General features: G+C 42.2%; 1 protein-coding gene across 2 annotated transcripts in view; it reads left to right on the top strand.

The window, feature by feature from the left end:
• Window positions 1–13,802, top strand: part of F5 (coagulation factor V) — a 75,837-nt gene that overhangs the window by 43,936 nt on the left and 18,099 nt on the right. For both annotated transcript variants that reach the window (XM_030301911.1, XM_030301912.1), the window contains exons 9-15: window positions 638–737; window positions 1,114–1,325; window positions 2,413–2,563; window positions 4,440–4,652; window positions 6,210–8,637; window positions 11,351–11,525; window positions 12,742–12,978. In XM_030301911.1, the coding sequence (XP_030157771.1) occupies window positions 638–737; window positions 1,114–1,325; window positions 2,413–2,563; window positions 4,440–4,652; window positions 6,210–8,637; window positions 11,351–11,525; window positions 12,742–12,978 (3,516 nt within the window). The remainder of the gene's footprint in view (window positions 1–637; window positions 738–1,113; window positions 1,326–2,412; window positions 2,564–4,439; window positions 4,653–6,209; window positions 8,638–11,350; window positions 11,526–12,741; window positions 12,979–13,802) is intronic.

The following is a 13,802-nucleotide window of genomic DNA, read 5'->3' as shown; positions in this document are numbered from 1 at the left end:
GGCTAACTATCACTCTTGTGTAAATAATGCTCCTCCTTTCACCCCTTCCTGGGGGTAAACTAACATATCCGCACACAAGGTCAATTCTGTTCATTTAAAGATAACAAAAGGATAGGAAGCAGCCTTTCTCTATTCTTCTTTCCCTTCCGCCATTTCTGATTTCCCCCATCCCTTTTAGGTGCTCTTAGCAAGTGTAAATATACCTCATTGGAAATTCAGGATCTGGCTATTTGTATGCCCCTCAAGAAGATAATGTCAAGGACAGTGTCCTGGGAGGTCTGCCAGGCTGGAGAAGGGAATCATGGTCTAGAGAGGAGAAGGAACAGATCTGAAAGCAGATGTGGTCCAAGTTGAGAGGAGAGGGGAAGGGGACAGGTTTGGAAAGAGTGATATACTGTGAGGAAAATACAGGGCAGACTTCTCTTTCCATTTTCCACCCTACCGTGTGAGTGAAATTCTCTCAAAAGTTTCTTCCAGGTGATGGGGAGAGGTTGCTGCTCAGAGAAACAGAACTAGTTTGCGAACACACACACATAAGCACGCCCTCCAGCAAGTGCGTTTGCCAAGCTAAGCATCCCATATCAATTCTCACGATTGAGCTTAAGTCCTGAAATAATGAATTGAGTTAACTTTGTAGATCGTGTTCAAAAATATGGCCAGCCGTGTCTACAGCATTTACCCTCATGGAGTGACCTTCTCTCCTTATGAAGATGAAGTCAACTCTTCCTTCACTTCAGGTTTGAACCCGAGTCTACTGAATGAAACTGTTCACCTCTGAGAGGCTGCCACGCTTTCCTACTGTCCTCTTTGCTCAGTAACATGACTTGTGCAGTCAGGCAGTATACAAGTAGGGGTATCCTAAAAGTCACAACGAAACCCTGCTCACTTCAGGGATTTATTTACCCTAAAATGTACTGTTCTTTGTTAGTGCCATAGCGGCCTCTAGTGGAGCGATTTCTAACGGCGACACGTAATCCAAGGTTCTGTCAAGTGGAGCTTAGTATACACATATTCCTTCCCTAATATACCTGGCTCTAATAAAAATTTTGCTGTTTGTTTGTTTACTGAAATAATTTTGAAAATGAAGACAATTTTACCTCCATTTTCTTTCAGGCAATAACACTATGATCAGAGCAGTTCAGCCAGGGGAAACCTATACTTACAAGTGGAACATCCTAGAGTCTGATGAACCCACAGAAAATGATGCCCAGTGCTTAACAAGACCATATTACAGTAATGTGGACATCACCAGGGACATTGCCTCTGGGCTGATCGGGCTACTTCTAATTTGTAAGAGCAGATCCCTGGATAAACGAGGCATACAGGTATTCTGTCCATGGAGTAAACTTTTAGAAAATCTAGGAACTTCTTCTGGCTGACACAGATTAGGTCTTCTCACTAGAGAATGAGCCTTCTTCTAGAGAACAGAAAATGCTAAGTTGTCCTCTTTAGTGCAAATGTGACAACATATATTCCTTTTTTTTTTGTCTTGTCTATTTTCATCTGACTCTCACTGCAGAAGACAATCATTCTATAGAGTGATGCAGTATTTTGTTTTAGTTTGAAATTCCAGATATTTTGCTATGTGATCGGCAAGTCACTTCGCCTTTCTCAATCTCTTCCTTTTATGAAATGGCTAATACCCCTCCTAAAAAAATTTGACACGGCTGCTTTGGGGCTCAGTGAGATACCACCTGGTAAAAGGGTAAATCTCTCTACTAGTCCTTGTTATTTTTAGAGACCTGAACTAGGGAGAGATGAGAGAGATAATACTTTGGAGAGATAGCATCTGGTGAAGTTGGACCCAGACAATGGTCCATCTCTAGTGAGACTAAATTATACAAAAAAAATGTGAACAAATATATGGAACTTCACCAGGGACTAATAGTCTCATATTAGTAACTTAAAATTCCCAACCAGGCTAAGCTGTTATTAAAGAAGTTCATCCTAAGGCATACACCATAAATATATGTTTGGAAAATTTTTTTAAATGGACATTTGGAAGACCCTAACTTATTGAGCTAGGAAAGGACACAGATAGGAAGAGGGATAAAGTTTTCCTATTGCAACCTTCTGTTTTATCCTTTGCAACTATTTGGAGCACATCTGGTCAATCTTGCAGGTTGAAAGGTATTCACTTACAGAGATAGAACACAATTACAGTGGCCGTGAGGAGATGGAATTTTTCTATTAAGATGTTTTAGTCTCTGAATTTCCTGATCCGCTCAGTTTGCTTTTGCACATTACCTTTGGCCCTAATGAGGGCCAAACCCTAATGGGTTTTCATACATGCCTGCATTTGTGGCTTCAGTGGCCCCAGGGACTGTGCCTCTTTGGTTTCTGAGAAGAGCTCAGTGTTGCGGGTGATGGGCTGGCACATCAATCACTGAACACAGCACTTTTACCCTCCAGAGGGCAGCAGACATTGAGCAGCAGGCTGTGTTTGCTGTGTTTGATGAGAACAAGAGCTGGTACATTGAAGACAATATCAACAAGTTCTGCGAAAATCCCGATAAGGTGAAACGTGATGACCCCAAGTTTTATGAATCAAACATCATGAGCAGTAAGTCAAATCACTGTTTTTGTCCGTCAGTTTTTCACTCCGGTGCTTAAAGTAGAACTGTGCCTAAAGGTGGAGACATGGAGTGGAATCCACTCACCTCTTATCCTCATTCGCAGTCCTCGCTTTGATGACGAAATTAGTGGATGATATTACAGAAACTTCTTTACGACACGAGGCCAAAAGCTTGTGACCCTTAGGAAGTCTTGGTCTCATGCTCCAGATGTGCATGCTCTGGGCACATACACTCCGGAGGAGCAGGGTGAGGGGTGGGGGTGGTGAGGAGAGGGGCTACAGGCTTGGTCAGTGGCATATGGGGATTTCAGACGGAGGGCGGGGCAAGGTGAACGCTCTTCCTAGCAGGGCAGAAACTGAGTAAGTAACCCAAAGCTGGACTGTCCAATCAAACTAAGGCAAAATGCATATGGGGAGCCAAGCGTCTTAGAGAGCCAATCCACGAGGAAGTTTGAAGGGAGCAGTAAGAAGTTCAGAACAGAGGGAGTGGCCTGAGCCAAAGTCCAGGCATTTGTTGCAGCTTTCAATTTCAGTGCCCAGAGCCACTGCTCTGACAAGTCTGAGAGAGATTTGACTAAGCCAGCTGGAAGCAAACACTGCCACAGTGGTCAGGGTCCTCACCACATTTCCTTACACTCAAGAGTCATTTGACCACCTTCTCTGATAGGTGATCATAGTTAGGAGGATGGCTTCTCTGCGGTCTGTTCATACGGCTTCAGATGACTGGCAGCTGGGGATTATCTGAATGGGCAGGTGCCATGGAAATCATTCAAAACATGGAGTTACTCTGCTTTCTTTGCATAATTTCATCTTGGCAGCGAATCTGTCACAGTTCTGGGCCAGCGCTGTCCAGTTTGAAATTATACATGAGCCACAAATGCGATTTAAACTTTTCTGATGGCCATATGAGAAAATGAAGAGAAATACATCCCAAATGTGATCATTTCAACATATAACCAATATAAAAATTGATGAGGTTTGCTTTCTTTATTTCATATACTAAGTCTCTGAAATCTGGTGTATATTTTACCCTTCGAGCACATCTCCATCCAGATTTTCCACCTTTCAAGTGCTCAGTGGCCCCTGTCACTACTGGCTACTATATTATAGAGCTTTCGACCATTGAGAAGAGCCTCCTGAATGAAATACAAACTAAAAACATGTGTCAGTTCTTCAGTAAATATTTAAGGGTTCGCTAGTGCTAGGCCTCATACTAGGATCAGGGCTAGGCTGGTAAACCAGGCAGATGTGGGCCGTGTCCTCAAAGAAATCAAGCCTGGGATTTCATTACCATGCCTAGAATCTGAGAAAAGATACTGCCTAAAGCTGTGTCCCTTTGAAAGATAATGAAGATGTGTGAACTCAATCCCTGCATGAAAACTATAGGTTATCTCAGTGCTAAGAGGGCACAATACAAGTTGCAAATGTACTAAATATGCATGACTTTTAGGGACATTACTTCTTATTCACTAACTCATGTGTCAAGACGACTTTCTTATATTATGCTTTCCTTCCAGGTAGAATTAGTCTAGATAATATTCTAAATTGATGTTTAGAATATCTTTCAAAGCAGACCGTGGAAAACAAAGTATCTGATACACACTTGACAATGAAGAAGTCAACATGAATGAAAAGCTTTGTCTTTATCGGAGTATTTCCTCTTGGCTAACTTAGGAAATTAAGTTCTCATTTGGGAAATCTGACTTTGATCTTCTAGTCACATGTTAGACCTGGTGAAGCTTATCTCAGATGATCACTGCTTTGACACAACCAAGTTAATATTAGGACATTAATCCCAGGTATAATTAGACACATGTCCTTTTGTTGGCGGAGGCCTGCGTGTTAACAGATTTTACTCTTTCAGCTATCAATGGCTATGTGCCTGAGAGTATACCCACGCTAGGATTCTGCTTTGATGACACTGTCCAGTGGCACTTCTGCAGTGTAGGGACCCAGGATGACATTTTGACCATTCACTTCACTGGGCACTCATTCGTCTATGGAAAGAGACATGAGGACACCTTGACGCTCTTCCCCATGCGTGGGGAATCTGTGACCGTCACAATGGATAATGTTGGTAAGAGCCTAGACACTTGGAGAGGCATCTCTGATCTCTAAAGGTCTGCTGCAGCTCTCCAGACTCCCACAGTTCCTGGGTTTATCTTTCTGATCCCTTTCAGGCTTGCCTTTCAGTATTTCTCATGATTTCTGTTGGGTAGAATTAATTACTTAAAGGGTCCAGTCGCTTAATGTGGGTTCCATTTATCCTTCTCTGGGCTAAGTGAGAAGTAAAGACACAACAGCAAAGAGATAAGCCATGACTTAGAGGAGGAAGTGTGAACATTCAGCCACAAAAGAGCATTTCTTTTATCAAAAAAAACCCTTTTCAGGTTTTTGTTTAATGTTTATTCATTTTTGAGAGACAGAGTGTGAGCAGGGGAGGGGCAGAAGGAGAGGGAGACACAGAATCTGAAGCAGGCTCCAGGCTCCGAGCTATCAGCACAGAGCCCGACGCCGAGCTCAAACCCATGAACCGGGAGATCATGGCCTGTGCCAAAATTGGATACTCAACTGACTGAGCCACCCAGGCGCCCCTACCTTTTTTAGTTTAGTTTTTTTTTTAATATATATAATTTATTGTTCAAATTGGTTTCCATACAACACCCAGCACTCATCCCAACAGGTGCCCTCCTCAATGCCCATCACCCACCTGGGGAGGAGGGGAGCCAGGCGTGGGTGTGGTGGTAGGTCAGGGGCTCAGTCTGCAGTTGGAGAAAGTGATTCCCTTTTTTAGTTTTTAAAGATAGTCATTCCACCATGCAGTAGTGACCATCACATATAGCGCCTTAGAGGCTGGCCTCAAAGCCAGCAGCGCCGTGGAAAGCACGTGGGCTTTGGAGTTGTTCAGATGCGCTCTGGCATTCAGTATGGACAAGTGAGTTGACCTCACTGAGCCTCCGTGTTTTCATCTGAAAAACACAATAACAACACTTTACAGAGTTGCTCTGACCATTAATTGTAATATGTACCAAGTGCCTAGCACTCGGCAGGCACCCAATGAGCTCTAACTATTGGAGACTCTCCGGGAAATCTGTACGCCAGCAAATAATAGCATTTCAAAGAGATTCAAAGTTTCCCTGGGCCCACCCAAGTCATTTATTGCTTAGAAATATCTATATGTCTCTTATTTGTTGGGGTGAACATCATCATCCTCCCCTCACACCAATTCGCAATATGTGCAGCTAACAGGATGGTTATGGTATTCAAAGCCCATTTTATTCTTCATGCATCCTTTTTAAATATATTCTAAAATAGTGATTCTCAAACTCTCTATGCTAACTCTTTTATCCCTAATCTCCACTGACCAATCCTTTGGGCCGATACTGATCACATGCTTGGATGTCACAGCAATGTCAAATTGCTAACGGGCTTTCTAAACACCTTAGATCAACTTATCTCCTTCTGTCACTGTGGAACACTAATCAACAGTTCACGGATCAGTGGTGGCCCACAGACCATGCTGGATTGTCCCTGCCTGAAGTTCATTGAAAATCATCTGCCACAATGGATCCCAGTGTTTTTCTATATTTTTCGGGACCTAGAGCTCTCTGTTTTCTCTGTCTCTCTTCTGTAGGAACGTGGATATTAACTACAGTGAATTCCAGTCCCAGAAGCAAGAACCTAAGGCTGCGATTCAGGGACGTTAAGTGTATCCGGGATGAAGACGAAGATTCATATGAGATTATATATGAACCTCTGGCATCTACAGCCATGACTACACGGAAAATGCGTGATTCTTCAGAAAACAGAGGTGAAGAGGACGATGCTGACTATGATTATCAGGAAAACCTGGCTTCATGGTTAGGAATTAGGTCATTCAGAAATTCATCACTGAATCAGGAGGAAGAGGAGTTTAATCTTACTGCCCTAGCTCTGGAGAACTACTCTGAGTTCATTCCTTCAAGTACTGATCCAGCTATTCGTTCAAATTCTTCTTTCCTGAGTAGCATTAGCAGGCTTATTGTCCATAACCTTGCAGGACCTCACAAAATGCTTCCTCGCCCAGAAGCCACCACAGCTGGTCCCCCCTTGGGACGCATTGGCTTGGACAAGAAATCAGTTCTCAACTCTTCCACAGAAGAACATTCCAGCCCTTATTCTGAAGACTCCATGGAGGATCCTCTCCCATCAGATATCACAGGGATAAGCCTTCTTCCGCTCGATGCAGATGGTTTCAGGAATCAAAAACATGCTAAGCACAATGGATCCAAGAAAGGAAGAGACCACACAACAAAGCATGGGATCTCCCAGGTGGGACTTTCAGCATATAAAACTGGGAGACATTTAAGACAAGGCAACTCTTCTCCTTCCAGAACGGGAGCCTGGGAAGACCTTCCCGGTGATCTGTTACTCTTAAGACAAAAGAACCCATCAAAGATTTTGAATGGGAAATGGCATCTGGCTTCTGAGAAAGGTAGTTATGAAATAGTCCAAGATGCTGATGAAGACACAGCTGCCACTGAGCTGCTGAGCAGCCCTCAGAATGCCTCGAGGACTTTGGGAAAAAGCAGCCCTTTCACAAACAAAGACAGAAAGCAGAGTGGCCACCCCCCATTTTCTGGAATTAGAAAGAAATTTCTGCAAGAAAGACAGGATGGAGGAAACGGTAGATTGAAGAAAAGCCCTTTTTTCATTAAAACACGAAAAAAGAAAAAGGAAGAGAAGCTTGCACACCATATTCCTCTATCTCCAAGGGGCTTTCATCCTCTAAGAAAGGCTAATACCACATTTGCAGACAGGAGACTTAATCACTCATTGTTATTCCATAAATCCAAGGAAACACCTTTTTATCCCACAGACCTCAATCAGACATTCCCCTCTGTGAATCTTAGCCTGATAGCCTCACTTCCTAACCATAATCAGAATCCCCCAAATGACACCAGTCAGACAAGCTCCCCTTCAGATCTTTATCAGACAATAACCCCAGAAGAACGCTATCAAACATTCCCTATTCAAGACTCTGATCAAATGCACTCCACTACAGAGTCTAGTCATGGATCTCTCCCAGAGCCTGGCCAGATGCTCAACTATGACCTAAGGAACAAGTCCTTCCCTACTGACATTGCTCAGATGTTCCCTTCCTTGGAGCCTGAAGCCTGGCAGACAACCATCTCTGCAGATCTCAGTCAACCAACCCTTTCCCCAGACCTCAGCCAGACAGCTGTTACCCCAGACCTTGGCCAGATGCCCCTTTCCCCAGACCTCAGCCAGGAGCCTCTCTTATCAGACCTCAGCCAGATGGCCCTTTCTCCAGACCACAGACAAACAACCCTTTCTCCAGACCTCAGCCAGACAGATGTTTCCCCAGACCTCAGTGAGATAACCATTTCCCCAGATCTCATAAAGATGAACCTTCCCCCAGACCTCAGCCAGGAGACTCTCTCATCAGACCTCAGCCAGATGCCTCTTTCCCCAGACCTCGGCCAGGAGACCCTCTCATCAGATGTTGGCCAAACAACCCTTTCTCCAGATACCAGCCAGACAACACTCTCTCAAGACCTTGGTCAGATACCCCTTTCCCCAGACATTAGTCAAACAGCCCTTTCTCCTGATCTCAGGCAGACATCATCTCCTCCAGACCTTGATCAGACATCCAACACCTCTGAATTTAGTCACTCATTGCTTCTTCCAGAATTTGGTCAGACTTCCCCTTCTCCAGACCTTAGTCAGGTGCCATCTCCTCCACTATCTTCTACAGTAAATAACACTTTTATACCAAGGGAACTTAACCCACCAGTTGTAATAGGCCTCAGTGGAAACGATGGAGATTACATTGAGATTATTCCAAGGCAGAAGGAAGAGAGCAGTGAAGAAATCATTGATGACATTGATTACGTGGCCTATGATGACCCTTACCAAACTGATGTTAGGACAGACATTAACTCTTCCAGAAATCCCGACAACATTGCAGCATGGTATCTCCGCAGCAACAATGGAAACAAGAAATATTATTACATTGCTGCTGAAGAACTATCCTGGGATTATTCAAAATTTGCTCAAAGGTTTGGCCAAATTTTCTCCGTTGATTTTCTCATTTTTCCACTACTGCTAAAAAGATTACAATAGTCTTGAGGAGATAATTCTGGGCAAATTATACTAATTCTGGGAAAATTTAATTCCCCTATTGCAATTTGTCCTAAACAATTTCCTTTGTCAATTCTATGATTAACCTCTCTGTATTACATGACATTTGGACAATATAAGAACAATCACTATAAGAAGTCTGTGATATTCTCTAGAGAAGCTCCCTCCTCTCTCTTCTTTCATCACTCATGTTCCTACCTCCTTTTCTTGCCCAAGTGCAGAGCCCAGCCTATCCATAGCTATCTGCTAATCTGGCTAATCAGAAGGAATCTCCTTTCTCATTTGTTGGCGGAAAAACACATCTTTTAGTTGTTTGCTGATCAATATAAAGTGTATAGCATCTTGGTGAAGTTTAATTCAAATTACATGAGATTCCAGTGGCAGAGGCTTATATAAACCAGCTTAGATATAAACCAGCTTAGAAACAAAAAGGCAACTTTATACCTTCAACTGAGGCAGTCATAAACAATGATTTCTTTTGCTTTAAATTTGAATTTTAACTTGGCTTATAGAATGAGTGCTTACACTCTCCTAAGCATTGTGCTAAGTGTTGAGACTATAAAATAGAATATAAATATACATGACTCCTGCCCTCATGGAACTTGCATCTAGTTGGGCAGGTAGATAAGAATCAAATGCTCACATAAATAAGTGTAAGATACAACTATGCTAAAGACCGAAAAGGAAAGGCAGATACACGGTGATATGGTGATATGAGAATTCAGGAACCTGACACTGAACATTCTAGATAGAGAGAATAGCATAATGAGGCCACAAGGAAGGAGGAAGCCTGAAGCCTCTGTAGCTGGAGCTCAAGAAGGGGGTGAGTGTAAGAAAACATTGGGCTCGCTCTACAAAGACCAGATGCCACTAGGCTTTGGGAAGAAGTTTGGTATTTATCCAAAGAGTGTTGAGAAGCCCTTCAAAAGCTTTAGCCATTCTTAGCTTCATAGATTATGTCAGTTCCTTTCCTGGACCTTGTTACTTTCATCTTTTAAATGAAGGAGGTACACCAAATGTCCCCCAAGATCCTCTTCTGCTTTAACATTTCAGGTTCCAGCCATTCTTCAACCAGAGATGCAATTATGTAAGTGGCCTGACTTACAACAGAGGGTTCCTAAGGGATCTATATATGTTTTTAAAACAGTTTTCAATTCAATTCTGCTTAAGGATGGAAAGCTTAAGGATGGGAAGCCATATTGGGCTGGACTCTGGACTTGGGCTGTATTCTGGGATGACAATATAGAGAAAGAAGAGGTTGGGGGCAGGGGGGACAAGGGGCAAGTCTTAGCCAGCAATAGTGGGAGAATCACAGCTTGGTGACCATGCTCACACCATGTCTAATATATAGTTCACAGATTTTATAAAAGCTAACAACTACACTGAAAATCAAAAGCCAAAGTGTAATTAGAGTAAGCAAACACAATATATGGTATGGCTCACAGAAATTATTTCATTAATCTGATGCCTGGCATTTCCATATTAGAACTCTGTTAGCTTAAAACACATTTTCACATGACTTCCTATTTAAATGTAGCTCCCACTGCCATATGAGAATAATTTATCTAGGGATTTCTAAGAGAGGCCCTGAAACAGTAAGATTTAGGTTGTTTCCAAAGCAGAAAGGGATAGAACCAGGTCCTTCAAAATCTTACGTCCCATTCCAGATATGCAACCCATGTTTATGGCACTCACAGCTGCTTTGCTGATCCCCATGTTTCTGTGAAACTATGCTTAGGGTCTGGAAGGACGGGGTCAGTAGTGTAGGAAGACCAGGAGGAAGACAGAGTGGGATTCTCTGTTGATGGATTGTGGTGCATGACAAATTCTATGACATTGATGGATGAGCTTTCGGCCTGTTTCCATAGGCTTGAGAAATGTAAGAGTCAGTGAGAAAATCTGATGTGCTCTGGCCCCAGATTGAGCTGGTGAACTATGTGAGGAATGATGCGATTTAACAACAGCAAACACGAGAAGGGTGGCTACTTTCGTTCACAGGGGTGACCATTGTCAACTGACAGCCCCAAGCTGCCAATCCCATTGCATGGCTTTGTCTGCTTCTGATATTAAAATCTGCTATGTGACTATATGATTATAATTATTCGTTCGTTAATACGTTAAACAAAAGTTGATCCAGTGCCTGTCATGTGTCAGATGATTTGCCAGGCACTGGAAATTAAATAATGAGCAGACTAGGCACAATCCCTGACCTCATGGGACTTTCACTCTAGTGTCAGAGTCGGATTTTAATAGATAATATCACAAATAAATGATATATACTGTACTGTACATAACAGAGAAATTTAAGAATACTACAGGAATATACTATATACACTATGGTAATACTGTGAACACTTAGAGAATAATATAGACAGATTTCACCTACTCTAAAGGATCATAGGAGCCCTTACCGAAGAGATGATACATGAGCTGGGATCAGAAGGATATTTACTGGCTTAAGTTTTTACTCATTTATAGTTTCATTCATTTGTTCATTAAGTATTTAGTAAATATCTCTGCTAGACACTATATTCAGAAGCAGGGATAATTCCTCCAATTCTTCAATGGTCTTTCATTTGTTCTTTTAAACAAATACTATTATTATTGTTGTTGTTGTTATTATTATTTCAGTGAAGTAGATAATGAAGACATTGACGATGTTCCAGAGAACACCGTATACAAGAAAGTGGTCTTTCGAAAGTATCTTGATGGCTCTTTTACCAAACGTGATCCTATGGGGGAGCTTGAAGCTCATCTCGGCATTCTTGGTCCTGTTATTAGAGCTGAAGTGGATGATGTCATCCAAGTAAGTCATCTTTTGAGCATTGTTAAGATCGTCAGAGGAATTTCCACAAGCACCAGGGGGTTGTAACAGTGAAAGGGGCAGGAGGGCTATGGGTAATTTATTTACTTTCCAAAATGAACAAATAATAACACATCTTTTCAGAGACTGCTTGCCAAGTACAGTAAAACCTTAGATTGCAAGTAACTTGTTCTGCAAGCGTTCCACAAGACGAGCAAACATTTCTAATAAATTTGAACTTGATAAATGAGTGATATCTTGCAATATGAGTAGTACATGACACCGAACGTCACATGATCACAACTGAGCCAATGGTTCTTAAAATTCACTTTGACATACGAGTGCTTTGGATGACAAGCATGTTTCCGGAACCAATTATTTTTGCAAACCACGGTTTTACTGTCGTTTGATGATCTTCAAGAAAAAAAATGATCTCATGATTTTATTTCCCCTTCTGCTGAGCTCCCATTCATCACTGCAAGGGTCAGTTCTGTTTTCCCTAAGAAATTTTTTTTGCCACCCCAACCTCTCCTGCACATTCAACCGAATAGCTCCTTCCTGGCATTCCCATGAACCCCATTCATACTTTGTTTACAACACTTTTGATCTCCAGATTTTTTAGTTTATTTATTTTGAGACAGAGAGAGGGTGAGCAGGGGAGAGGAACAGAGAGAGGGAGAGAGAGAGAATCCCGAGCAGGTTCTGTGCTGTCAGTGCAGAGCCCAACGTAGAGCTGGATCTAATGAACCGTGAGATCGTGACCTGAGTCGAAATCAAGAGTCGGTTGCTTAACTGACTGGGCCCTCCCTGTGCCCTGGGTCTCCAGATTTTTAACTTGAATCCATATGTGCACGTGTCTCTTCATCAGGAGGTTGAAAGCTTATTGTTAGCAAGACCCAAACTTCATTCATCTCCACATCTGCAGCACCTATTGTGATCATTTCATTCGAACATAATGTCAGTACTTTTGCTTAGCAGAAGAATAAACATGTTTTGGTATTTCTAGGGTAAACTACTTGGGCCCTATCTCATAGGATATTGTAAAAATCAGGTGAAATAATACATATGTGACTTTGAACCTGCATGCAATTAATATATTCTACTGTATATAGACCTATGTCTAATTTAATAGCCATCTACTTGGGCCTATAATAATGACATTCTTTAATTTGGATTTTTGTTGATCTTAAGTACATCTGTGGACCATTCCTTTTTCTAGGTTCGTTTTAAAAATTTAGCATCCAGACCATATTCTCTTCATGCCCATGGGCTTTCCTATGAAAAGTCATCAGAGGGAAAGTCTTATGAAGATGATTCTCCTGAATGGTTTAAGGAAGATAATGTTGTTCAGCCGAACAGCAGTTATACATACGTATGGCACGCCACTCCAAGGTCGGGGCCAGAAAACCCTGGCTCTGCCTGCCGGGCTTGGGCCTACTACTCAGCAGTGAACCCGGTAGGTACATCCATTAAAAATTTCTGTCATTCCCCTAACCCTATAACTTGAGTCCACCAAATGGAAGGGTCAAGTTGATCTCCTGTTAGATGTCTGTCCTGTTTTCCATGAGGAATGTGTGAGGATTGTGGCCAGTTGTCTACAGCCACTTGTGTTCAGAGGTCAGCGAGAGAGAAGCAAGTGTTCAGGAAGGGCAGTGGGGATTACTTAAATTGTTGAACCTGGTTAGAGTGACTACGTTTGCAGAGGAAGACGTTTATTTGCAATGTTCTCGAGCAAGTATTAGCTTTCTTTAGCTCTGCCTTTATGAAACAGCTACAAAATCAAGACTCGTTCGTTTGGGGCATGGGAGAGAGAGAGAGCACAGACTTCGAGTCAACCCTCCTGTCACTTCCTGCGTGGGCCTAGGAAAATTACTTGACCTCTCTCAGCCTCAGTTTCCAAAAGTTAAAAATGAGAAAACAGTAGATAGCACACAATAGGCACTTGGTAATATTTGTTCAGTAAATGAGTTTCTTTGTATTTAATATACAGGATTGTTGTCTGAATTAAATAAGACACTACAGGCAAAGTGTTTTGTGTATTGGCAGATGCTCAATAAATAGTGATTATAATAGTGTCGATATTGTCACTAATTGCAACATTATCATGACTGCCATGCTGAGATAAAGTATTCATCAGAGGAAGGGAATATGAATGCCACAGTATTTGATAATGATACCTAGGCTTAGTAAGCTATTCCTTTATAATCTTCCAACTCGGAGCCCCTGAAGTTTCCTTTTCTGTATCATCAGAGGAAATCCTGCAAGAGAGCGAAATATGTG

This window comes from Lynx canadensis, chromosome F1 (assembly GCF_007474595.2).
Source record: "Lynx canadensis isolate LIC74 chromosome F1, mLynCan4.pri.v2, whole genome shotgun sequence".
Taxonomy (NCBI): domain Eukaryota; kingdom Metazoa; phylum Chordata; class Mammalia; order Carnivora; family Felidae; genus Lynx; species Lynx canadensis.
This window is presented reverse-complemented; position numbering and strand designations above follow the sequence as displayed.